Genomic DNA, 27,329 nt, shown 5'->3' on the forward strand with positions numbered 1-27,329 from the left:
GTGACCTCATCAGCGATCTCGCTGTGTGTGACACTAAGCAGCGACCTGGCCCCTGCTGTGAGATCGCTGCTCGATGCACACTGTTGGTTCATTTTTTGGACGTTGCTCTCCCGCTGTGAAGCGCACAATGCTGTGTTTGACAGCAAGAGAGCAACAATCTGAATGTGCAGGGAGCCGGCGTCTGGCAGCCTGCGGTAAGCTGTAACCAAGGTAAATATCGGGTAACCAAGCGAAGCCCTTTCTTGGTTACCCGATATTTACATTAATTACTAACACCGCCGCTCTCACGCTGTCAGTGCCGGCTCCCTGCACATGTAGCTGCAGTACAGATCGGGTAAATAAGCACAGCGGTTTGCTTAGTAACCCGATGTGTACTGTGGCTAGGAGTGCTGGGAGCCAGCGCAAGCGGTGTGCGCTGGTAACAAAGGTAAATATCGGGTAACAAGCGCTTGGTTACCCGATGTTTACCGTGGTTACCAGTGTCTGCAGCTTCCAGATGCTGGCTCCCTGCCAGCGCAGCATCGCTTCTACGTCGCTGCTGGCTGGGGGCTGGTCACTGGTCGCTGGTGAGATCTGCCTGTTTGACAGCTCACCAAGCGACGCAGCAGCGATCCTGACCAGGTAAGATCGCCGGTGGGATCGCTGCTGCGTCGCTAACGTGTGACAGTACCCTTAGAGATGGGTGATGGGAGCAGTGAATATGCAAATAGTTTTTACATACAATTGACTAGCCTGCAGAAGACACTGAATTCTACAAAGCTTAAAACAAGATTAGGCTGGTTTCACACTACGTTTTTTTAACATGCGTCAGGAACGTTTTTTTTGCTGCAAAAGCGGATCCTGCTTTTACAGCAAAAAACGCATGCAAACGCATCTGTTATTTTGCAGGATCCTGTCACTGGATGTTTAGGGGCGGGCATTGGAGTCATGTGATCGGGAGTGAGGGGAACTAGACTGGGAGCCGGCTTCTGACAGCTGCAGACGCTCGTAACCAAGGTAAACTTCGGGCTTGGATACCCGATATTTATCTTGGTTACGAGTGTCTGCAGCTGCTAGGAGCAGGGCTGTCTGCACACGTAACCAACGTAAACATCGGGTAACTAAGAGAAGTGGTTACCCGATATTTACCTTGGTTACCAGTGTCCGCAGCTCTCAGGTGGAGGAGAGGGAGGAGAGGAAGGGGGAAAGACAGAGATAGAGAGAGAGGGTGAGGGAGGAGGAGGAGAGAGGGACTGATCACGCGAGACTGGTTCTGGGCATGCTCAGTAGAGCAAGCAGGATCCTGTCTATCAGCACGCCAGCGTTCACATGCGTTTGCGTGCTGTTTAGTCAGGATCCGGTGACATGCAGTATTTGGACGCAGCTCAAAAACGCTACAAGTAGCGTTTTTGAAAGATGTTAAAAAACTGCAAGTCGCTGGATCCTCACTATAACGCACGCAAACGCAGGTGAACGGATGTTAACGCAAGTCCATTGCAAATGCATTGAAGTGAAAACGCATTTGCACTGGATCCATTTTTCCGCTAAAAAACGTTATGGACGGATGTTAAACGTAGTGTGAAACCAGCCTAACAGGATAAGGTAGAACAATAAAATGTACTGATCTTGAAAGATCTCCTTAAGCCCTATTTAAAGATAACATTAGTATTGTACTACAAAATCACCTGACAGATTCCCTTTAAAGGGAACATTTCAGTTAGATCGACACCCCAAAACGCATACTGTTTATGGGCATGCTAAATTCATCAACACCTTTATATCTTCTATCTGTCATTGCATTTCCAAGAAATGAGTATTTTAATTCATATAAAAATTAGGTATTAAGTGCTCTAGGCGTGATTGAGCACTTCTCCAAGTTGTAGACTTTTATGGTTTCACCAACCTCAAATGACAGATTACCTTTAAAGGGAATCTTTCAGTTAGATCAACACCACAAAACACATATATGGGCATGCAAAGTTCATCAACACCTTTATAACTTCTATCTGTTGTTGCATTTCCAAGAAATCAGTGTTTTAATTCATATACAAGTTAGGCATTAAGTGCTCTGGGCGTGATTGAGCACTTCCCCAGGATGTAGCCTTCCACGGTTTTACCAGCCTCATCGGATATATTCCCTTTAAAGGGACTCTTTCTGTTAGATCAACACCCCAAAAAGCATATTTGGGCATGCAAAGTTCATCAATACCTTTATATCTTCTGTCTGTTGTTGCATTTCCAAAAAATGAGCGTTTTAATTCATATGCAAGTTAGGCTTTAAGTGCTCTCGGCGTGATTGAGCACTTACCCAGGATGTAGCCTTCCACAGTTTCACCAGCCTCACTGGATAGATTCCCTTTAAAGGGAATCTTTTTGTTAGATCAACACCCCAAAAAGCATATATGGGCATGCAAAGTTCATCAACACCATTATATCTTCTATCTGTTGTGGCATTTCAAAGACATGAGCATTTTAATTCATATGTTTGGTCCAGAGCCACAATTTCCGGTCCAGAGCCACAATTTCTGTGGTGGCACGGTGGCTCAGTGGTTACCACTGCAGTCTTGCAGCGCTGGGGTCCTGGGTTCAAATCCCACTAAGGACAACATCTGCAAGGAGTTTGTATGTTCTCCCTGTGTTTGCGTGGGTTTCCTCCCACACTCCAAAGACATACAGATAGGGCATTTAGATTGTGAGCCCCCATGGGGACAGTGTTCCTGATGTATGTAAAGCACTGCGGAATATGTTAGTGCTGTATAAAAATAAAGATTTATTTTTTTATATATATGTAAATTAGGTATTAAGTGCTCTGGGCGTGATTGAGCACTTCCTCAAGTTGTAGCCTTCCATGGTTTCACCAGCCTCACATGACAGATTTCCTTTAAAAGGAATATCTGTTAGATCAACACCCCAAAACGCATATGTGGGCATGCAAAGTTCATCAACACCTTTATATCTTCTATCTGTTGTTGCATTTCCAGGAAATGAGTGTTTTAATTCATATGCAAGTTAGGCATTAAGCGCTCTGGGCGTGATTGAGCACTTCCCCAGGATGTAGCCTTCCATGGTTTCACCAGCTTCTCGCCAGTGGCATTAGCCTTTTTAGCCTGATTGATGGCTCACTGTTTCCCTTGCCAGGAACAGTGTGACAGGAGATTGTGAGACTAGGAATTCTAGGTTCTCTGACCTCCATGTATACATTCATATACCTATAGGATCCCGGTCCAGCGCGATCCTATCATTTCACCTCACCTGCTTACAAAACCGCAGGAAACCAATGGAGTAGGACATTCCCTGGAGACAGCAGGTCCCATAGAAGCAGCTGGATCTGATGGAAAGACAAACCCCGCGTGAGCCAAAATATGGGGCAGAAACATAAGCATTCCGCATATAATTGATAGAAGGCACTTACTTTATGGGCTTTCCACGTATCTCGGTCATTATTGCGCTCTCTCCACCAAGATACTCGAAGCAGAGGCTGAGAAAACTGTATATTACAAAGGCTGTGTGACAAAAATATTGGAAAAGGTGAAAGGGCTGATAACAGAAAGCAAAAGCAGAACGCATAATAAGTGCTATTCATTGTATTATTCTCCATGCAACAGGTTTGTGCAATGATTGCCCCCCCCAAAAAGCCAAAAATCATATTGATACATAACAAAAAAAGTTCTTAACTATCAGAAGAGCGGGGTGCAAATGAATATCACTGTTGCAATACAAAAGATGCAATCCATGGAAAATCCACAATTAAATATATAGCAAAATGTGCAAGAAACATATGGAGATTTTGTCACAAATTGTAGTGGAATCCATAGAAGACTGTAGTGAATCCACAGTAGATGTTAATAATTCCACAGCAGATTGTAGTGAATCCACAGCAGATTGTAGTGAATCCATAGAAGATTGTTGTGAATCCACAGCAGATTGTAATTAATCCACTACAATCTGCTGTGGATTTCACTACAATCTGTTGTGGATTCCCTCCAATCTGCTGTGGATTTCACTACAATCTGCTGTGGATTCCACTACAATCTGCTGTGGATTCCACTACAATCTGCTGTGGATTCCACTACAATCTGCTGTGGATTCCCTCCAATCTGCTGTGGATTCCACTACAATCTGCTGTGGATTCCCTCCAATCTGCTGTGGATTCCACTCCAATCTGCTGTGGATTCCACTACAATCTGCTGTGGATTCCCTCCAATCTGCTATGGATTCCACTCCAATCTGCTGTGGATTCCACTACAATCTGCTGTGGATTCCCTCCAATCTGCTGTGGATTCCCTCCAATCTGCTGTGGATTCCACTCCAATCTGCTGTGGATTCCACTCCAATCTGCTGTGGATTCCACTACAATCTGCTGTAGATTCCACTACAATCTGCTGTAGATTCCACTACAATCTGCTGTGGATTCCACTACAATCTGCTGTGGATTCCCTCCAATCTGCTGTGGATTCCACTACAATCTGCTGTGGATTCCCTCCAATCTGCTGTGGATTCCACTCCAATCTGCTGTGGATTCCACTACAATCTGCTGTAGATTCCACTACAATCTGCTGTAGATTCCACTACAATCTGCTGTAGATTCCACTACAATCTGCTGTGGATTCCACTACAATCTGCTGTGGATTCCCTCCAATCTGCTGTGGATTCCACTACAATCTGCTGTGGATTCCCTCCAATCTGCTGTGGATTCCCTCCAATCTGCTGTGGATTCCACTCCAATCTGCTGTGGATTCCACTCCAATCTGCTGTGGATTCCACTACAATCTGCTGTAGATTCCACTACAATCTGCTGTAGATTCCACTACAATCTGCTGTGGATTCCACTACAATCTGCTGTAGATTCCCTCCAATCTGCTGTGGATTCCACTACAATCTGCTGTGGATTCCCTCCAATCTGCTGTGGATTCCACTCCAATCTGCTGTGGATTCCCTCCAATCTGCTGTGGATTCCACTCCAATCTGCTGTGGATTCCACTACAATCTGCTGTGGATTCCACTACAATCTGCTGTAGATTCCACTACAATCTGCTGTGGATTCCACTACAATCTGCTGTGGATTCCCTCCAATCTGCTATGGATTCCACTCCAATCTGCTGTGGATTCCACTACAATCTGCTATGGATTCCACTCCAATCTGCTGTGGATTCCACTCCAATCTGCTGTGGATTCCCTCCAATCTGCTGTGGATTCCACTCCAATCTGCTGTGGATTCCACTACAATCTGCTGTGGATTCCACTACAATCTGCTGTAGATTCCACTACAATCTGCTGTGGATTCCACTACAATCTGCTGTGGATTCCACTACAATCTGCTGTGGATTCCCTCCAATCTGCTGTGGATTCCACTACAATCTGCTGTGGATTCCACTACAATCTGCTGTGGATTCCACTACAATCTGCTGTAGATTCCACTACAATCTGCTGTGGATTCCACTACAATCTGCTGTGGATTCCCTCCAATCTGCTGTGGATTCCACTCCAATCTGCTGTGGATTCCCTCCAATCTGCTGTGGATTCCACTCCAATCTGCTGTGGATTCCATTACAATCTGCTGTGGATTCCACTACAATCTGCTGTAGATTCCACTACAATCTGCTGTGGATTCCACTACAATCTGCTGTGGATTCCCTCCAATCTGCTGTGGATTGCTCTACAATCTGCTGTGGATTCAGTACAATCTGCTGTGGATTCCACTACAATCTGCTGTGGATTCCACTACAATCTGCTGTGGATTCCACTACAATCTGCTGTGGATTCCCTCCAATCTGCTGTGGATTCCACTCCAATCTGCTGTGGATTCCCTCCAATCTGCTGTGGATTCCACTCCAATCTGCTGTGGATTCCATTATAATCTGCTGTGGATTCCACTACAATCTGCTGTAGATTCCACTACAATCTGCTGTGGATTCCCTCCAATCTGCTGTGGATTGCTCTACAATCTGCTGTGGATTCCATTACAATCTGCTGTGGATTCCACTCCAATCTGCTGTGGATTCCACTCCAATCTGCTGTGGATTCCACTACAATCTGCTGTAGATTCCACTACAATCTGCTGTGGATTCCCTCCAATCTGCTGTGGATTGCTCTACAATCTGCTGTGGATTCAGTACAATCTGCTGTGAAATCCACAGCAGATTGTAGTGGAATCCACAGCAGATTGTGTATTCCTTTTATTTAATGCAGAAAAAAGAGCCGTCTATAAAAAAAATGCAGCAAAAAAGGTTGAAACAATTGATTTGCTGAAAAGTTTAAAATTTGTATCATGGGTTAATTTACACATGGAAAAAATGCAAAAAGTACATGAGAAATAAAAAATCTCATTTACTTTGATCTTTACAGGGTTTTCTGTGGGTCTTTGGGTCTGGGGAGGTTTTAAAACACCAACACCAGCTGTAGTAATGCATTGCTTCTCCAGTGATGTCGCTGCTACCTGTCTCTGTTGACAGGCTGCAGCGGTCACATCATGAGTACAGCCCATCGCTGGGCTCAGTTTTTACCTAAATGTGTATATTTGGCGCTTAAAATCATTTGCGCAATTGGGTTTAATTAAAAATATTGCACAGTTTGCAACATTCTGCAGCACTGTCTACTGCTGGCTGAAGAATGAGTTGACTGAGGATCTGTCAGTGAGCTCTTTTTGCTGGAACATTTTTTTCTGAGTTCCTCTCAGCTGATTTATGCGCACAGAGCCCAGCACAACTTTGCTGTGGTCTGTAAGTCATAAGCAAAAGTAAGCTCAGAAAAAGACAGTCCAAAGGCATATGTGCATACGTTGACTATTTGCAACAGACATTTCCAACAGGAAAAACGGTGCGTAGAATATGTGCGTTTTTGCCTCTTTTTCTTTTTTTTGGGGGGTGGGTGGAATGTTTTTTCCCGTTTATTTGAATGCGCAAAAAACGCTGCAAAAGTGTTGAAAGAACTGACATATTGCAGATTAAAAAAAAACAAACAATAAAAACTAAGAACAATGCAGGGGTCCAGTAACGTGCAGCATTTTTTACCCTTGAAAGCAGAGCAGAAAAACCCTAGCCCAATAGTTACCAATTCTTATGTCACCAATGTGAACTCACTGAAGGATTCTCAGTTAACTCATTCTGCAGCAATCAGTAGAAAGTGCAACAAAGAAGCTATAGAAGACAAGCGGTAGAAAGTTTTTAATGAAACCCAATTGCAAAATTTATTTTGAACCCTAAATACAGGCATTTAAGTAAAAAAATAAAAAAATACCCCCAAAGGAGGACTATTTCTTTGATATACACTTGGCTACACTGTCAATGTATAGAACAGAACAGAAAAAACATAGCCCACTAGTTCCAAATTCTCAGGTCCAGACTGTCCGAATGAACTCACTGATGGATGCTCAGTTACCTCGTTCTGCAGCAATTAGTAGAAAGTGCAACAAAGAAGCTATATGGTACAACATTTTTAATGAAACCCAATTGCAAAATTGATTTTGAACCCCAAATACAGGCATTTAAGTAAAAAAATACCTCAAAAGGTGGACTATTTCTTTGATATACACTTGGCTACACTATTAATGTATAGAACAGAGCAGAAAAAAACATAGCCCACTAGTTCCAAATTCTTAGATCAAACTGTCAGAATGAACTCACTGATGGATGCTCAGTTACCTCGTTCTGCAGCAATTAGTTGAAAGTGCAACAAAGAAGCTATACGGTACAAAGTTTGTTAATGAAACCCAATTGCAAAAATTATTTTGAACCCCAAATACAGGCATTTAAGTAAAAAAAATACCCCCAAAGGTGGACTATTTCTTTGCTATACACTTGGCTACACTATCAATATATAGAACAGAACAGAAAAAAACATAGCCCAGTAGTTCCAAATTCTTAGGTCAGACTGTCAGAATGAACTCACTGATAGATTCTCAGTTACCTCGTTCTGCAGCAATTAGTAGAAAGTGCAACAAAAAAGCTATACGGTACAAAATTTGTAATGAAACTTAATTGCAAAAATGATTTTGAACCCCAAATACAGGCATTTAAGTAAAAATATACCCACAAAGGAGGACTATTTCTTTGTTATACACTTGGCTACACTATCAATGTATAGAACAGAGCAGAAAAAAACATAGCCCACTAGTTCCAAATTCTTAGGTCCAGACTGTCAGAATGAACTCACTGATGGATTCTCAGTTACCTCATTCTGCAGCAATTAGTAGAAAGTGCAATAAAGAAGCTATACGGTACAAAATTTGTAATGGAACCCAATTGCAAAAATGATTTTGAACCCCAAATACAGGCATTTAAGTAAAAAAATGAGAGGGGGGGGGGGGGTATTTGGGTTCTGTGCAGAGTTCCACTTTATCACCACGTCCTCACCTTCATAGCAATCCCTGACGGAGTCGAAATACACATAGTACTGGTCATTGCCTATGAGTAAGAGGCTCAGCCAGGAGTCAAAGGAATAAATGGGGACAATGAAGAGGATCCGGATGATATAACGCTGCTCGTTTGGCATGGTGTAATTTCGGAGATGAAGATAAATCTGCAAATACACAAAAAAATTAAATAAAAATACTTTATACGTGTACGTTTGGAAAAGGTGTGTTAGGAATGACCCAACCGGACTAGAGTTCAATAAGGTCTTCAATCAATACCTGAGGCTGAGCCAAGAGGAAGAGGGAGACACAGTCAGTGAGCGCGGTCCAAGGGTCACTTCCCTGATCAAATATCATCTGGGACAGTGGCAGATGGAGATATCGCTGTAGTCTGACTACATGAGTAACAGGCCATAAACCACGGGATCCGAGGGCCTCAGTGCACGTGATTCCAGGTACAGACAAGTCTCACCTAGTGACAATATGACTCAATACCTCATGTGGTAGCCACCATTACCTCATCCCCTCCCCTCCCACACCTTCCTCCTGACACACACTGTGCCATCACGGAAAAGAAAATACCACTGTGGCAAGCAAAAATGTAGTAACGATAATAATCACTCATATAAAAGATGAATGGCAAGCGTGTATGTATAAAACGAGGGTGAGGATGTCATCTGGGTGAGGATGTCATCTGAGTGAGGATGTCATCTGGGTGAGGATGTCGTCTGGGTGAGGGCATCATCTGGGTGAGGATGTCATCTGAGTGATGAGGTCATCTGCGTGAGGATGTCATCTAGGTGAGGATATCATCTGAGTGAGGATGTCATCTGAGAGAGGATGTCATCTGGGTGAGGATGTCATCTGAGAGAGGATGTCATCTGGGTGAGGATGTCATCTGGGTGAGGATGTCATCTGAGAGAGGATGTCATCTGGGTGAGGATGTCATCTGAGAGAGGATGTCATCTGGGTGAGGATGTCATCTGAGTGAGGATGTCATCTGAGAGAGGATGTCATCTGGGTGAGGATATCATCTGGGTGAGGATATCATCTGAGTGAGGATGTCATCTGAGTGATGAGGTCATCTGAGAGAGGATGTCATCTGGGTGAGGATGTCATCTGAGTGAGGATGTCATCTGAGTGAGGATGTCATCTGGGTGAGGATGTTATCTAAGTAATGATGTCATCTGGGTGAGGATGTCATTTAAGTGATGATGTCATCTGGGTGAGGATATCATCTGAGTGAGGATGTCATCTGGGTGAGGATATCATCTGAGTGAGGATGTCATCTGGGTGAGGATGTCATCTGGGTGAGGATGTCATCTGGGTGAGGATGTCATCTGAGTGAGGATGTCATCTGGGTGAGGATGTCATCTGAGTGATGAGGTCATCTGAGTAATAAGGTCATCTGGGTGAGGATGTCATGAGTGAGGATGTCATCTGAGTGAGGATGTCATCTGGGTGAGGATGTCATCTGAGTAATGAGGTCATCTGGGTAAGGATGTCATCTGAGTGAGGATGTCATCTGGGTGATGAGGTCATCTGGGTGAGGATATCATCTGAGTGAGGATGTCATCTGGGTGAGGATATCATCTGGGTGAGGATGTCATCTGAGTGATGAGGTCACCTGGGTGAGGATATCATCTGGGTGAGGATGTCATCTGGGTGAGGATATCATCTGGGTGAGGATGTCATCTGAGTGATGAGGTCACCTGGGTGAGGATATCATCTGAGTGAGAATGTCATCTAGATGAGAATGTCATCTGGGTGAGGAGTTCATCAAAGTAATGATGTCATCTGGGTGATGATGTCATCTGAGTGATGAGGTCATCTGAGTGATGAGGTCATCTGGGTGAGGATGTCATCTGAGTGAGGATATCTAGGTGAGACTGTCATCTAAGTGATGAAGTCACTGACTGATTATGTAATCTGAGTGATATAATCTAAGTGAAGATGTCATCTGGGAGATTAGGTCATCTAGGTCACATGTTAGAATGCCCAATATTCAATACTGGGAATGGATAATAGCATCAATCAGTGGCATAGTGTTAGGGTGTAGGGGCAGAGGGGCGGCTGCTCTCAGCACAAAAGTCTTAGGGACCAGTCCGCACCTGGCCGAGGTCCTTTCACAGAGGCCATTGCTACCAATCAGCATTGATGTTTTTGCTGGAAATGAACCTGTGCTCAGAGACGCAGCTTCCGAAATTCACAATCTTGGGGCAAAATGAATGAGAAAGTATCAGCAGCACACACAGTGCTCACATCACTGACATTTATATAGACATTTATTACATCTCTATATATGAGGACAATGAGATAAAATCACTATCTCCCTGGGTGAGTTCATTATTATTCACATTGTCCCCAAAATACTTAAAGGGCACTCCCAGGTATAAGCAGGAAGACAACCAGCAAAAAGCGGTCAATATTTTTTTCTTTTTGTCATGGCCTTGAAGAATGACACCATGATCATTTATGGCAGAGTAATATACTGGCCATATCCCTATATATTCCATACGTATACATTATTAGCAGCTGCATTCCATTTAGCTGTCAGCTATCAGATAAGGACAAGAAGCAATAGTACAAAGGATCTAATGATTGCAGTTAGGTCCCCTAGGGGGACTAAAGAAACGATTCATTGATAAAGGTTTAAAAATAATAATAATAAAAAATATATAAATATATATATACATATATATACCGTATATATATTTATTATTTTTATTTTTTATTATAATTTATTTTTTACTTATTTATTTTTAATTGAATTAGGAAAGGTTGGCTGTGATTTAAATTTTTAATAAGACGTATACACATATATGTGTATATATCTTATTAAAAAATTTAAATCACAGCCAACCTTTCCTAATTCAATTAAGAATAAATAAATAAAAAAGAAATAATAATAATAAAAAATAAAAATAAATAAATAAATAAAAATAATAAATATATATTGATATATATTATATATATTTATATATATATACATATATATTTATTATTTTTATTTTTTATTATTATTATTATTATTTACTTTTTATTTATTTTTAATTGAATTAGGAAAGGTTGGCTGTGATATATATATATATATATATATATATATACATCTTATTTAAAAATTTAAATCACAGCCAACCTTTCCTAATTCAATTAAAGATAAATAAATAAGTAATAATAATAATATAATAATATAAATAGGCAACTTTGTATATATCTTATCAGACAAATCTACTTTTTTCTCTGCCAGAATTGATCAGTCATCAAAATTCTCAATTCCGTGAACCTGTATTCAGGGAAGACTTTCCGATTACTGAGATAGGAGATGGCGGTTGTTACAAATCTTAGAAAATGATGATATAAAACAATTTTATTTTATTTTTTACGTTTTGATTTTTTTTTCCTTTTTATTAAATTAATAAAAAATAAAATCTAATCTTGACGTCTTCTTAATGATCTGGAGGTTCAGTTTGTCAGGTCGTTTTTACGGCACCGTGATCGCCGTTTGCCTGCATGGATTTTTTTTTGTTGAATTTTCAGTACATTATATGGTAAAATGAATGGTGTCATTCAAAAATAAAAATAAATAAAATAATAATAATAATAATAATAAAAAGAAGAGGTGTCACAAGGGACTATGGGGATAGCAGGAAATCGGGGCTCCTTAAATGACCCTCGACTTGTGCTATACCTATTCTCAGAGATACCCCTAATGGTGGAGATGTCAAAGTCTCCTTCCTGTCCTTGCTCCTGACCAGCCCTGATCTTATACCCCCTCCCCCAGGGGGGCTGGGACAGGAGTGTGATTTAACCCACAGAAATAGACAGGGGAAACTAAAAGATTAGGAGGAAAACAAGAGCAGGGTGGAAACAAGACAACGGGTAAATCCACAACAATACCAAGCACAAAGCAATTCTATCTCCAGCAAATCTGGGACACCACATCTCACAGACCAACACAGCATAAACTATAGTTGGCATATGTAGACGATTTCCTCCAGCATAAATGAGAGGAGCAGAAGTGATTGGCTTCCTTACAACATGTGATCAAAGAAGCCTACCGAGCAGCCTATCCAAGGTTAACTCTTGCTGATCTGTTTATGAATGAGCGCACAGCAGGTGGACGCCCGGGTGTGCCGGAGTTCATCAGAAACATGGGTTATATCAATCAGAGGTGTACAAAAGTACAAAGTTTTCTTACCTGGTGGCACGTAAGCAGCAGAGCCGTCCAGACGAAGACCCCCGAGATGCCCTGAGCAGCAGCGGTTGTCAGAAACAACTGATCCCCATCCGCAGAGGTATTGGTTGCAGTCCGGACCTCAGCGGCACTATTTCTGTCCATAGTGAATAATGCCGCCAGGGTGCTGAGCATGGTCTGACTCACCGGCGTGGGACTCTGAGTGGACAGTGATACGTTGGACGCCATCATTACAGTCTCTTCAGCCGTTGTATTGTTCATCTGTGCATAGGCAGAAAGGGTGGAAAGATAAAGTCAGAGACACATTACAAAAGCCATGATCATCTCATACAAGGGGAGGAGCGGTGAGTACAGTCACATGCACTGATGTAGCAGAGCTTGGTTTGTTATTTGGCACAATTGAGGGTATCATGTTTCAACCAACTACAATTATAGGACCTGTAAAATGGACAGCCAATGTTCAAAGACCACAATGGGACCTATAAGTTTGAAGGTCCTGGTACCAACCTACACAGGGACGTAACAATCACGATCACAGAGATCGTGACCATGACCAGGCCCGGCAGGGTTAGGGGCCCAGTGCACGCTCGTCTCTCTCAGTGAGACAGGAGCTGCGCAGTTACCTACAAAACTATCCAGCACCCGTATTTGTACAGCAAAACTCAGGAGGAATCATATACAGAAGGCTGAGATCACTCCTGCTGCAATAGGAGCTAGCTCTGATTACAGCAGCTCAACCGCTTATATGCTATGGCAAATAGTGACCCTGGCATCTAAGGGGGTTAGACATGATAACAGGAACTAATACTAGATTTCCAACAGCACCGCCAGCTATGACGTGTCTTTGATAGTATTGGTATTCTCATAGGAGTTCAGTGACCAGGTACGAAGGCAATTTCTGACACCCCCCTGCTCTTGCTCCCATATAGTTAGTCCTCTACCATCATTCCAATTTTAGGTCCAAAGTTCTGCAGTGATTAAAAAGGACATGATGAGAAAAAAATTGGAGTGAACTGAGACATACTCATTAATCAACCCCTTAGATGCTATGACAAACAGTGGTCCTGGCATCTAAGGGGTTAGACATGATCACAGGAACTAATATTAGATTTCCAACAGCACCGCCAGGTATCACGTGTCTTTGATAGTATTGGTACTCTCATATGGGCCAACTAGTCTAGGGACCGGATGCAAATGCAATCTGTGCCCCCCCCCTTCTCGCCATCGCCCCCCTATAGTTAGTCCTCTACCATCATTCCAATTTTAGGTCCAAAATTCTGCAGTGATTAAAAGGGGATGGTGAGAAAAAATTGCTCTCAACAGGAGTGAACTGAGACATACTCATTACTCAACCCCTTAGATGCTATGACAAACAGTGGCCCTGGCATCTAAGGGGCTGGACACGATCACAGGAACCAATACTAGATTTCCAACAGTGCCACCAGCTATGACGTGTCTTTGATAGTATTGGTCTTCTCATAGGAGTCCAGGGACCGGGTACAAAGGCAATTTCTGCCCCCTCCCTCTCAAATCCCCTATAGTTAGTCCTCTACCAACGTTCCAATTTTAGGTCCAAAGTTCTGCAGTGATTAAAAGGGACATGGTGAAAAAAAAATTGCTCTAGACAGGAGTGAACTGAGGCATACTCATTACTCACTCTTCGCCCATGTATCCTGCACAAACCTATACTATGATCCGCACTGGCGTCCTGTACCCTCACCTGCTCAGGTCTGTGATTGGCTGCAGCGCTCAGATGACCTTTATGGCCCATCGTCAGCGACACATCCAATGACAGGGGTAAAGGCCCCCATACAGAGACTCATTTCGGCTGAACCCGTCAATATGGAAGGCTTCAGCTGATGGTCTAATGTCTATGGTGCGCTCGCTGACTGATGGTCAGGAGAGAGGTCCAATGTGACATGCTTAATTTTGGGCTGCCGATCGCATGACACCCATCTAAGGCCGGCTTCTCACTTGCGATTTTCTCGCAGTAGTGCAATGCCAGAAATTCTCGCATTGCACTCGGACCCATGTTAATCAATGAGGCAGCTCCCATCTGCTATTTTTTTCTCAGTCCAAATCGGACTGAGAAAAAAATCGCAGCATGCTGCGTTTTGGAGAGTTTCTTGCGCGAGTCTCTCCAATGCAAGTCTATGGGAGCGTGAAAAAAATGCATGTCACACGGACCGGCACTCACACCATCCTAGTGACATTCGTTTTTCTAAATACATTTATCGCATGTTTCAGAAAACACTGGAAATGAGTGATGTCTCACAATGTCGGTCAATCTCTATCAATGTCAGTCGGTCTCTATTCTCTCTCTGTCGGTCTGTCGGTGTGTCTTTATCTCAGTCTCTCTCTCTGTCCATGTCAGTCTATTCCTTTCCCCTCCTCTCTCATACTCACCCATCCCCGATCACCGGCGCGGCGCTGCACGGCGTTCATACTGATCTGGAGGCTTCTCCTCTTTTGAAAAAGCTGTCCGCTCATTATTCAATCTCGTATTCCCTGCTTTACCCACCCACTGGCGCCTGTGATTGGTTGCAGTCAGACACGCCCCCACGATGAGTGACAGCTGTCTCACTGCAACCAATCACAGCTGCTGGTGGGCGGGTCTATATCATACAGTAAAATAAATAAATAATTAAAAAAAAAAAGCGTGCGGTTCCCCCCAATTTTCATACCAGCCAGGGTAAAGCCACACGGCTGAAGGCTAGTATTGTCAGAATGGGGAGCCAAACATTATAGGGAGCCAACCACCTTAACAATATCAGCCAGCAGCCGCCCGGAATAGCCGCATCCATTAGATGCGAAAGTCCCAGGACTTTACCCGGCTCATCCCGAATTGCCTTGGTGCGGTGGCAATCGAGGTAATAAGGAGTTAATGGCAGCAGTCCATAGCTACCACTAAGGGTATGTGCGCACGTTGCTTTTTACCTGCTTTTTACCTGCTTTTTTGCTGCTTTTTCTTCTGCGCTGTTTAATGCCAAAATGGATGTGTTCTTCTATTCAAGCAAAGTCTATGGGAATTTGGGTTTCTTGTTCACACTATGTTGTTCAAAATGCTGCCTTTTTGTGGCAGAACTTTGGTCAAAAACTCAGCTTTGCAGTGCAAAACCCAAATGGCAAAAACAATTGACATGTTGCTTCTTTGAAAAGCTGAGTTTTTGACCAAAGTTCTGCCTCAAAAAGCAGCATTTTGAACAACATAGTGTGAACAAGAAACCCAAATTCCCATAGACTTTGCTTGAATAGAAGAACACATCCATTTTGGCATTAAACAGCGCAGAAGAAAAAGCAGCAAAAAAGCAGGTAAAAAGCAGGTAAAAAGCAACGTGCGCACATACCCTAAGTCCTAGATTAATCATGGCAGGTGTCTCCTCGAGATACCTTCCATGATTAACCTGTAAGTTTAAGAAAATAAACCAAAAAATCCTTTATTTGAAATAAATAACAAAAAAAACCAACCCTCTTTCACCACTTCATTTAAGACCCCAAATACCCTTCCATGTTCGACGTAATCCACAGAGGTCCCTCGATGCTGTCAGCTCTGCTATATCGGAAGTTGACAGAGAGCGGTCACAGACCACGACCGCTCTCTGAGCTCCCCGCAGCGACTGAAGTGAGTCGCGCTATCAGCGATGACGTCACTCGGGGTACCCGCGGCCACAGATCTCAGCGGGAGGACTTCTGCTGTGGCCGCGGGTAACCTCAGTGACGGCACCGCTGATAGCGCCGATCAGTTAAGTCACTCAGGGGATTTGCGGTCACCGGCGAGACCTTCACCAGTGACCGAAAATCAGGCCATGACACACAGACAGAGCCGCGAGATGACAATGAAGTCGGGTGAAGTTCATCTGACTTCATTCTGATCGAGCGGCTCTGTCTGTGTCTGCTGTCAGCGGCTATTCAGCTCTGCTACATGGCTCTGTCTGTGTCTGCTGTCAGCGGCTATTCAGCTCTACTACATGGCTCTGACTGTGTCTGCTGTCAGCGGCTATTCAGCTCTGCTACATGGCTCTGTCTGTGTCTGCTGTCAGCGGCTATTCAGCTCTGCTACATGGCTCTGTCTGTGTTTGCTGTCAGCGGCTATTCAGCTCTGCTACATGGCTCTGTCTGTGTCTGCTGTCAGCGGCTATTCAGCTCTACTACATGGCTCTGTCTGTGTCTGCTGTCAGCGGCTATTCAGCTCTGCTACATGGCTCTGTCTGTGTTTGCTGTCAGCGGCTATTCAGCTCTGCTACATGACTCTGTCTGTGTTTGCTGTCAGCGGCTATTCAGCTCTACTACATGGCTCTGTCTGTGTTTGCTGTCAGCGGCTATTCAGCTCTGCTACATGGCTCTGTCTGTGTCTGCTGTCAGCGGCTATTCAGCTCTACTACATGGCTCTGTCTGTGTTTGCTGTCAGCGGCTATTCAGCTCTGCTACATGGCTCTGTCTGTGTCTGCTGTCAGCGGCTATTCAGCTCTGCTACATGGCTCTGTCTGTGTCTGCTGTCAGCGGCTATTCAGCTCTGCTACATGGCTCTGTCTGTGTTTGCTGTCAGCGGCTATTCAGCTCTGCTACATGGCTCTGTCTGTGTCTGCTGTCAGCGGCTATTCAGCTCTGCTACATGGCTCTGTCTGTGTCTGCTGTCAGCGGCTATTCAGCTCTGCTACATGGCTCTGTCTGTGTTTGCTGTCAGCGGCTATTCAGCTCTGCTACATGGCTCTGTCTGTGTTTGCTGTCAGCGGCTATTCAGCTCTACTACATGGTTCTGTCTGTGTTTGCTGTCAGCGGCTATTCAGCTCTACTACATGGTTCTGTCTGTGTTTGCTGTCAGCGGCTATTCAGCTCTGCTACATGGCTCTGTCTGTGTCTGCTGTCAGCGGCTATTCAGCTCTGCTACATGGCTCTGTCTGTGTTTGCTGTCAGCGGCTATTCAGCTCTGCTACATGGCTCTGTCTGTGTCTGCTGTCAGCGGCTATTTAGCTCTACTACATGGCTCTGTCTGTGTTTGCTGTCAGCGGCTATTCAGCTCTACTACATGGTTCTGTCTGTGTTTGCTGTCAGCGGCTATTCAGCTCTGCTACATGGCGCTGTCTGTGTCTGCTGTCAGCGGCTATTCAGCTCTGCTACATGGCTCTGTCTGTGTTTGCTGTCAGCGGCTATTCAGCTCTGCTACATGGCTCTGTCTGTGTCTGCTGTCAGCGGCTATTCAGCTCTGCTACATGGCTCTGTCTGTGTCTGCTGTCAGCGGCTATTTAGCTCTACTACATGGCTCTGTCTGTGTTTGCTGTCAGCGGCTATTCAGCTCTGCTACATGGCTCTGTCTGTGTCTGCTGTCAGCGGCTATTCAGCTCTGCTACATGGCTCTGTCTGTGTTTGCTGTCAGCGGCTATTCAGCTCTGCTACATGGCTCTGGCTGTGTCTGCTGTCAGCGGCTATTCAGCTCTGCTACATGGCTTTGTCTGTGGCTGCTGTCAGCGGCTATTCAGCTCTACTACATGGTTCTGTCTGTGTTTGCTGTCAGCGGCTATTCAGCTCTGCTACATGGCTCTGTCTGTGTCTGCTGTCAGCGGCTATTCAGCTCTGCTACATGGCTCTGTCTGTGTCTGCTGTCAGCGGCTATTCAGCTCTGCTACATGGCTCTGTCTGTGTTTGCTGTCAGCGGCTATTCAGCTCTGCTACATGGCTCTGTCTGTGTCTGCTGTCAGCGGCTATTCAGCTCTGCTACATGGCTCTGTCTGTGTCTGCTGTCAGCGGCTATTCAGCTCTGCTACATGGCTCTGTCTGTGTTTGCTGTCAGCGGCTATTCAGCTCTGCTACATGGCTCTGTCTGTGTTTGCTGTCAACGGCTATTCAGCTCTACTACATGGTTCTGTCTGTGTTTGCTGTCAGCGGCTATTCAGCTCTGCTACATGGCTCTGTCTGTGTCTGCTGTCAGCGGCTATTCAGCTCTGCTACATGGCTCTGTCTGTGTCTGCTGTCAGCGGCTATTCAGCTCTGCTACATGGCTCTGTCTGTGTCTGCTGTCAGCGGCTATTTAGCTCTACTACATGGCTCTGTCTGTGTTTGCTGTCAGCGGCTATTCAGCTCTACTACATGGTTCTGTCTGTGTTTGCTGTCAGCGGCTATTCAGCTCTGCTACATGGCGCTGTCTGTGTCTGCTGTCAGCGGCTATTCAGCTCTGCTACATGGGTCTGTCTGTGTTTGCTGTCAGCGGCTATTCAGCTCTGCTACATGGCTCTGTCTGTGTCTGCTGTCAGCGGCTATTCAGCTCTGCTACATGGCTCTGTCTGTGTCTGCTGTCAGCGGCTATTTAGCTCTACTACATGGCTCTGTCTGTGTTTGCTGTCAGCGGCTATTCAGCTCTGCTACATGGCTCTGTCTGTGTCTGCTGTCAGCGGCTATTCAGCTCTGCTACATGGCTCTGTCTGTGTTTGCTGTCAGCGGCTATTCAGCTCTGCTACATGGCTCTGTCTGTGTTTGCTGTCAGCGTCTATTCAGCTCTGCTACATGGCTCTGTCTGTGTCTGCTGTCAGCGGCTATTCAGCTCTGCTACATGGCGCTGTCTGTGTCTGCTGTCAGCGGCTATTTAGCTCTACTACATGGCTCTGTCTGTGTTTGCTGTCAGCGGCTATTCAGCTCTGCTACATGTCTGTCTGTGTCTGCTGTCAGCGGCTATTCAGCTCTGCTACATGGCGCTGTCTGTGTCTGCTGTCAGCGGCTATTCAGCTCTGCTACATGGCTCTGTCTGTGTTTGCTGTCAGCGGCTATTCAGCTCTGCTACATGGCTCTGTCTGTGTCTGCTGTCAGCGGCTATTCAGCTCTGCTACATGGCTCTGTCTGTGTCTGCTGTCAGCGGCTATTCAGCTCTGCTACATGGCTCTGTCTGTGTTTGCTGTCAGCAACTATTCAGCTCTGCTACATGGCTCTGTCTGTGTCTGCTGTCAGCAGCTATTCAGCTCTGCTACATGGTTTTGTCTGTGTTTGCTGTCAGCGGCTATTCAGCTCTGCTACATGGCTCTGGCTGTGTCTGCTGTCAGCGGCTATTCAGCTCTGCTACATGGCTTTGTCTGTGGCTGCTGTCAGCGGCTATTCAGCTCTACTACATGGTTCTGTCTGTGTTTGCTGTCAGCGGCTATTCAGCTCTGCTACATGGCTCTGTCTGTGTCTGCTGTCAGCGGCTATTCAGCTCTGCTACATGGCTCTGTCTGTGTTTGCTGTCAGCGGCTATTCAGCTCTGCTACATGGCTCTGTCTGTGTTTGCTGTCAGCGGCTATTCAGCTCTGCTACATGGCTCTGTCTGTGTCTGCTGTCAGCGGCTATTCAGCTCTGCTACATGGCTCTGTCTGTGTCTGCTGTCAGCGGCTATTCAGCTCTGCTACATGGCTCTGTCTGTGTTTGCTGTCAGCGGCTATTCAGCTCTGCTACATGGCTCTGTCTGTGTTTGCTGTCAGCGGCTATTCAGCTCTACTACATGGCTCTGTCTGTGTCTGCTGTCAGCGGCTATTCAGCTCTACTACATGGTTCTGTCTGTGTTTGCTGTCAGCGGCTATTCAGCTCTGCTACATGGCTCTGTCTGTGTCTGCTGTCAGCGGCTATTCAGCTCTGCTACATGGCTCTGTCTGTGTTTGCTGTCAGCGGCTATTCAGCTCTGCTACATGGCTCTGTCTGTGTCTGCTGTCAGCGGCTATTTAGCTCTACTACATGGTTCTGTCTGTGTTTGCTGTCAGCGGCTATTCAGCTCTACTACATGGCTCTGTCTGTGTCTGCTGTCAGCGGCTATTCAGCTCTGCTACATGGCGCTGTCTGTGTCTGCTGTCAGCGGCTATTTAGCTCTACTACATGGCTCTGTCTGTGTTTGCTGTCAGCGGCTATTCAGCTCTGCTACATGGTTCTGTCTGTGTTTGCTGTCAGCGGCTATTCAGCTCTACTACATGGTTCTGTCTGTGTTTGCTGTCAGCGGCTATTCAGCTCTGCTACATGGCTCTGTCTGTGTCTGCTGTCAGCGGCTATTCAGCTCTACTACATGGCTCTGTCTGTGTCTGCTGTCAGCGGCTATTCAGCTCTGCTACATGGCTCTGTCTGTGTCTGCTGTCAGCGGCTATTCAGCTCTGCTACATGGCTCTGTCTGTGTTTGCTGTCAGCGGCTATTCAGCTCTGCTACATGGCTCTGTCTGTGTTTGCTGTCAACGGCTATTCAGCTCTACTACATGGTTCTGTCTGTGTTTGCTGTCAGCGGCTATTCAGCTCTGCTACATGGCTCTGTCTGTGTCTGCTGTCAGCGGCTATTCAGCTCTGCTACATGGCTCTGTCTGTGTCTGCTGTCAGCGGCTATTCAGCTCTGCTACATGGCTCTGTCTGTGTCTGCTGTCAGCGGCTATTCAGCTCTACTACATGGCTCTGTCTGTGTTTGCTGTCAGCGGCTATTCAGCTCTACTACATGGTTCTGTCTGTGTTTGCTGTCAGCGGCTATTCAGCTCTGCTACATGGCGCTGTCTGTGTCTGCTGTCAGCGGCTATTCAGCTCTGCTACATGGGTCTGTCTGTGTTTGCTGTCAGCGGCTATTCAGCTCTGCTACATGGCTCTGTCTGTGTCTGCTGTCAGCGGCTATTCAGCTCTGCTACATGGCTCTGTCTGTGTCTGCTGTCAGCGGCTATTTAGCTCTACTACATGGCTCTGTCTGTGTTTGCTGTCAGCGGCTATTCAGCTCTGCTACATGGCTCTGTCTGTGTCTGCTGTCAGCGGCTATTCAGCTCTGCTACATGGCTCTGTCTGTGTTTGCTGTCAGCGGCTATTCAGCTCTGCTACATGGCTCTGTCTGTGTTTGCTGTCAGCGTCTATTCAGCTCTGCTACATGGCTCTGTCTGTGTCTGCTGTCAGCGGCTATTCAGCTCTGCTACATGGCGCTGTCTGTGTCTGCTGTCAGCGGCTATTTAGCTCTACTACATGGCTCTGTCTGTGTTTGCTGTCAGCGGCTATTCAGCTCTGCTACATGTCTGTCTGTGTCTGCTGTCAGCGGCTATTCAGCTCTGCTACATGGCGCTGTCTGTGTCTGCTGTCAGCGGCTATTCAGCTCTGCTACATGGCTCTGTCTGTGTTTGCTGTCAGCGGCTATTCAGCTCTGCTACATGGCTCTGTCTGTGTCTGCTGTCAGCGGCTATTCAGCTCTGCTACATGGCTCTGTCTGTGTCTGCTGTCAGCGGCTATTCAGCTCTGCTACATGGCTCTGTCTGTGTTTGCTGTCAGCAACTATTCAGCTCTGCTACATGGCTCTGTCTGTGTCTGCTGTCAGCAGCTATTCAGCTCTGCTACATGGTTTTGTCTGTGTTTGCTGTCAGCGGCTATTCAGCTCTGCTACATGGCTCTGGCTGTGTCTGCTGTCAGCGGCTATTCAGCTCTGCTACATGGCTTTGTCTGTGGCTGCTGTCAGCGGCTATTCAGCTCTACTACATGGTTCTGTCTGTGTTTGCTGTCAGCGGCTATTCAGCTCTGCTACATGGTTCTGTCTGTGTTTGCTGTCAGCGGCTATTCAGCTCTACTACATGGTTCTGTCTGTGTTTGCTGTCAGCGGCTATTCAGCTCTGCTACATGGCTCTGTCTGTGTCTGCTGTCAGCGGCTATTCAGCTCTACTACATGGCTCTGTCTGTGTCTGCTGTCAGCGGCTATTCAGCTCTGCTACATGGCTCTGTCTGTGTTTGCTGTCAGCGGCTATTTAGCTCTACTACATGGCTCTGTCTGTGTTTGCTGTCAGCGGCTATTCAGCTCTGCTACATGTCTGTCTGTGTCTGCTGTCAGCGGCTATTCAGCTCTGCTACATGGCGCTGTCTGTGTCTGCTGTCAGCGGCTATTCAGCTCTGCTACATGGCTCTGTCTGTGTTTGCTGTCAGCGGCTATTCAGCTCTACTACATGGCTCTGTCTGTGTCTGCTGTCAGCGGCTATTCAGCTCTGCTACATGGCTCTGTCTGTGTCTGCTGTCAGCGGCTATTCAGCTCTGCTACATGGCTCTGTCTGTGTCTGCTGTCAGCGGCTATTCAGCTCTGCTACATGGCTCTGGCTGTGTCTGCTGTCAGCGGCTATTCAGCTCTGCTACATGGCTCTGTCTGTGTCTGCTGTCAGCGGCTATTCAGCTCTGCTACATGGCTCTGTCTGTGTCTGCTGTCAGCGGCTATTCAGCTCTGCTACATGGCTCTGTCTGTGTTTGCTGTCAGCAGCTATTCAGCTCTGCTACATGGCTCTGTCTGTGTCTGCTGTCAGCAGCTATTCAGCTCTGCTACATGGTTTTGTCTGTGTTTGCTATCAGCGGCTATTCAGCTCTGCTACATGGCTCTGGCTGTGTCTGCTGTCAGCGGCTATTCAGCTCTGCTACATGGCTTTGTCTGTGGCTGCTGTCAGCGGCTATTCAGCTCTGCTACATGGTTCTGTCTGTGTCTGCTGTCAGCGGCTATTCAGCTCTGCTACATGGCTCTGTCTGTGTTTGCTGTCAGCGGCTATTCAGCTCTGCTACATGTCTGTCTGTGTCTGCTGTCAGCGGCTATTCAGCTCTGCTACATGGCGCTGTCTGTGTCTGCTGTCAGCGGCTATTCAGCTCTGCTACATGGCTCTGTCTGTGTTTGCTGTCAGCGGCTATTCAGCTCTGCTACATGGCTCTGTCTGTGTCTGCTGTCAGCGGCTATTCAGCTCTGCTACATGGACAACACTTTTATTTGAAAAAGTGTTTTTTACAATTTTTCATTAAAGATTTTTTTTATAGTCTTTTTATTTCCCTGCACAATCCTGGTTTCAGAATGAGTTAACTGAGGATCCATCAGTGAGCTCATAATATACGATTCATGCATGGATTGCAATAGTCAGCTTAACCAGTGGGCTTCCCATCTTAAACTGCCTCCTAGGCAGAGATGGGGCATTTGCTTCAGACCAGGAGACTAGGTATTCTTATTAGAGAATGGTCCATATATCAAAGACAGGCAAGCCCAATCTTATCTGGGTTTTTTATGGGCATCTCTCATAGTTCAGCTGAACTATGATGTGATCTGTGATTGCAAATCAGCACTAAGGCGTTTAGAACAAGACAGATGAAAAGAGTTAGGAACGAGCTCACTGTCAGATTATCAGTTAGCTCATTATACCGCCAGCAATGTGTAGGAAAACAGAGCATATGTATTCTGTGTTTATTTGTTTGTTTTTTAAATTGGGTACATGGTTCCAGAAATATCGGCTTAATTTAAAAAATCTTTGTCAAAGGGGCGGTGCTTCCAGGATCCTCGGGGGCGTGTCTTTATACTGTTTATCATTACTACGTCTCCTTACCCATAAAAATTAACACAAAATAAAAAGACCCATTTCTTTGGAACCATATGACAGATTAAAAAAAACAAACAAAAACCTCACAATATTCACCATACTCAAAAACTGATTAATTTGACAGGTCCTCTTGAAAAATAATCTATCACCAGGTTTTTCCCACTTAATATGAGAGCAGCACAATGTACAGAGACCCTGATTCCAGCGATGTGTCACTTACTGGGCTACTTGCGGCAGTTTTGAAAAAAATAAATAAAAAATAATATTAATAATATTAATAGTAAATGAATGAATAAATCATAATTTTATCAGCAGGAAGAGAGAAATAGTAAACCTGCTGCCAGGTAGTCCTCAATATTCATGTGCTATGTATAACCCCGCTACATCACTGATTGGCAGCCTATGCACAGTGTAAACAGAAAGCTACCAATCAGTGGTGTGGGCGGGGTTATACAGAGAAATGGTGGATCTCAGCAGATAAAACAGGGATTTTATCAAAACAACAGCAAGCGCCTAGTAAGTGACACATCGCTGGAATCAGGGTCTCTGCCCCTACATCCTCTAAATGGCAAAAATCAGATGACAAATTTCCCTATAAATTATATAATTCTGATTACAACTAGGGGGCGCTATACTGCATTGTTACCCCTGGTTCTGGACTTAGTGGAGCTGTATAGGGCTCTGTTCACATCATTACCCCATTTTCTAATACTAAAAATCAGTGAAGAATGGCAGATGTTACTAAGAAATGAGGACGGAGTATTTACGGTCTTTTAGCTATATACACATTGTATATATTGAAGTTGATTTAAATGCCTGCTTTTCCAGGAAAAGGTTAGAAATGTCTCACCGGTTGGACAGGTTCGGATCGGTGCCCCGTGTGTGTTTACCGGCGGATGTTTCTGCTGCCCTCTCCCAGCACCCGCCGCTCAGGTGCCAGCGTTCGCCAGGAGCTTATTCTCCGTGGTAAATATTTAACCTCAGCTCTAATATTAACTCACTTTACACCTCCGGGTGCCACAGATATGTCACTGATGATGACTATACATCATATACAGAATGACGCTGCGCAACCGGGGGTGGCATGATGGTGGAGAAATACCCAAATACCCACATATTACCCAAACCAGTCACTCTGTAATTTTATATTATACTTTGTGCATCAATTCCTTGTAGATTTCAAGATCTCTGCTTGTAATCTTTGAACGTAAACTTTCATTGATCCCTTATCAAGGATGAAAATCTGTCCTGATGACGAGATAATCGAACACACAAACGTCTCATAGCCTAGAACCTTAGGGTTTGTAAGCGTTACAAGGAGGTTTTTATAAAAATTGCTGACTGTCCTGGAGGCATCAGGATCTGTGGAGACTACAGATTCTGGCACTCGGTCTGCTAACTTCCCTGATGTCTGTCATCGGTGCAGGCAGACTCAGGCATCGACCCACAGACTTATAGTTCATCGGCAGGCTAGCAAGAGTTAATCCCTGCTGGGCTGCTTGTTAGTCTCCTTTGATCACATGCTATGGGTCAGCCAGTCATATTCGCTCCCCTCCTATATATGTTGGCTGGAGTCTTCCTTTAATGCCAGCTATAGCTTTTCTATACTGCTCTGGTGAAGTGTTGTGATCTAGACTTACTGGTGGTTGCAGTACTTTGTTTATGTGTGCGGTTGCAGTGTTAACCCTTGTTGTCCTTATGTTGCTGCCTTACTTCTCTTGCTTTTCTCCTTTGTCTCTTACTGTTTGTTTCTGTGAATTTGCAGTGTGTCTGAGTTTTTTTCCCCCCCTGTCTGTCTTTATCTGTGTTACCATCACACTCCTGCCCCTTCCTTCCCTGAGGAGGGGGAACAGTTTAGTTTTGGTCAGGAAAATAGTCAGGCACGGGACTCTGGCATCTCCACCATCAGGGGTAATGCAGAGATTAGGAATAGCCTAGCATGAGGGACTGCATAGGAGCCCCCTGTCCCTCCCTTTCCTACAGTCACATCTGACAGTAAACATCAGAAGACACATCACAGGTTTCCATTCATTGACAGCATGCAGAGATCTTCCACATTGACAGTGAAAGAATTTGGGGAAAAAAATGTATAAATTTTAAGTACACAATGAACAATCTTATTTTGCTGGGTCATCACAAGAGTGACTTACTACATAGGGGACGCCATAAAGGCCATTATTTTGGTGGAGTTTTTTTTGTGGAACGACAAACATTTTCCACATGGCACGTTGCTCACAACAGTCCACGTCACTCTTTATTTCCGGTCTTTTAAAGTTTGGAGGATTGTTTTGATAATTGACTTGCAAATATTCAGACACCGCCTCTCAGGGAAACTCCAGCCAAAGATCAAAGCTGGAGGGCAATAATCTACAGGACAATATATAAGAACAAGAATGTGATGAAGTGGCCTGGTATCTGCACAGCGTCAGTAGGCTGCCATTATATGGTAAAGCAGCGCAAATATTTGCTTCTTTTTAATTCAATGTATTTACTTTGCATAAGACAATACAGGATCCCCTCCTGACAGCTTCACTTACACTCCTTTTTCAACTTTCATCTGATTCTTTGCATTAGGCAATAGCGAAACCTGACAATCAATAACTCACAATGCCACATTTCAGCTTTACAAAGCACAAAGTAACAACACTACTGCAATAAGTGGGGTGAAACCGATCAGCAACATTCCCCCCAAATAACACATATACATGTAAATAAACATACGCACACTCACACACATTTGTATATAATATATATGGGAGAAAGAGAGTTTGCACTCCAAACATAGCGAGACCACGTGGCAAAAAAAGTTCTATTCCATGCCAAAGTTAATAAATAAATGTATATATTTATTTTTTTCATACACAGTACGTAGTCTACATCCACATTCACACTATACACTGTACATACAGTTGAGACCAGAAGTTTCCCTCTGCTCTCTAAAAAGACACATCTGCAGGTTATTCCCTCTGCTCTCTATAAAGACACATCTGCAGGTTTTTCCCTCCGCTCTCTATACAGACACATCTGCAGGTTTTTCCCTCTGCTCTCTATAAAGACACATCTGCAGGTTTTTCCCTCCACTCTCTAAAAAGACACATCTGCAGGTTATTCCCTCTGCTCTCTATAAAGACACATCTGCAGGTTTTTCCCTCCGCTCTCTTAAAAGACACATCTGCAGGTTATTCCCTTTGCTCTCTATAAAGACACATCTGCAGGTTTTTCCCTCCGCTCTCTATACAGACACATCTGCAGGTTTTTCCATCCGCTCTCTATACAGACACATCTGCAGGTTTTTCCCTCCGCTCTCTATACAGACACATCTGCAGGTTTTTCCCTCTGCTCTCTATAAAGACACATCTGCAGGTTTTTCCCTCCGCTCTCTATAAAGACACATCTGCAGGTTTTTCCCTCCGCTCTCTATACAGACACATCTGCAGGTTTTTCTCACTAACTTACATGAAATCAGAATAAACCTTTCCCGTTTTAGGTCAATTAGGAACCAAAAGTACCG

The 27,329-nt window shown here is 45.1% G+C and overlaps 1 protein-coding gene across 1 annotated transcript in view; it reads right to left on the bottom strand.

Annotated features, from left to right (window-relative positions):
- Positions 1 to 27,329, bottom strand: part of TMEM184A (transmembrane protein 184A) — a 72,246-nt gene that overhangs the window by 16,869 nt on the left and 28,048 nt on the right. The window contains exons 2-5 of the mRNA XM_075319202.1: positions 12,531 to 12,788; positions 8,331 to 8,496; positions 3,392 to 3,482; positions 3,232 to 3,307 (exon numbers count right to left, since the gene is read on the bottom strand). Of these exons, the coding sequence (XP_075175317.1) occupies positions 3,232 to 3,307; positions 3,392 to 3,482; positions 8,331 to 8,496; positions 12,531 to 12,788 (591 nt within the window). The remainder of the gene's footprint in view (positions 1 to 3,231; positions 3,308 to 3,391; positions 3,483 to 8,330; positions 8,497 to 12,530; positions 12,789 to 27,329) is intronic.

Source organism: Anomaloglossus baeobatrachus, chromosome 7 (genome assembly GCF_048569485.1).
Source record: "Anomaloglossus baeobatrachus isolate aAnoBae1 chromosome 7, aAnoBae1.hap1, whole genome shotgun sequence".
NCBI lineage: Eukaryota > Metazoa > Chordata > Amphibia > Anura > Aromobatidae > Anomaloglossus > Anomaloglossus baeobatrachus.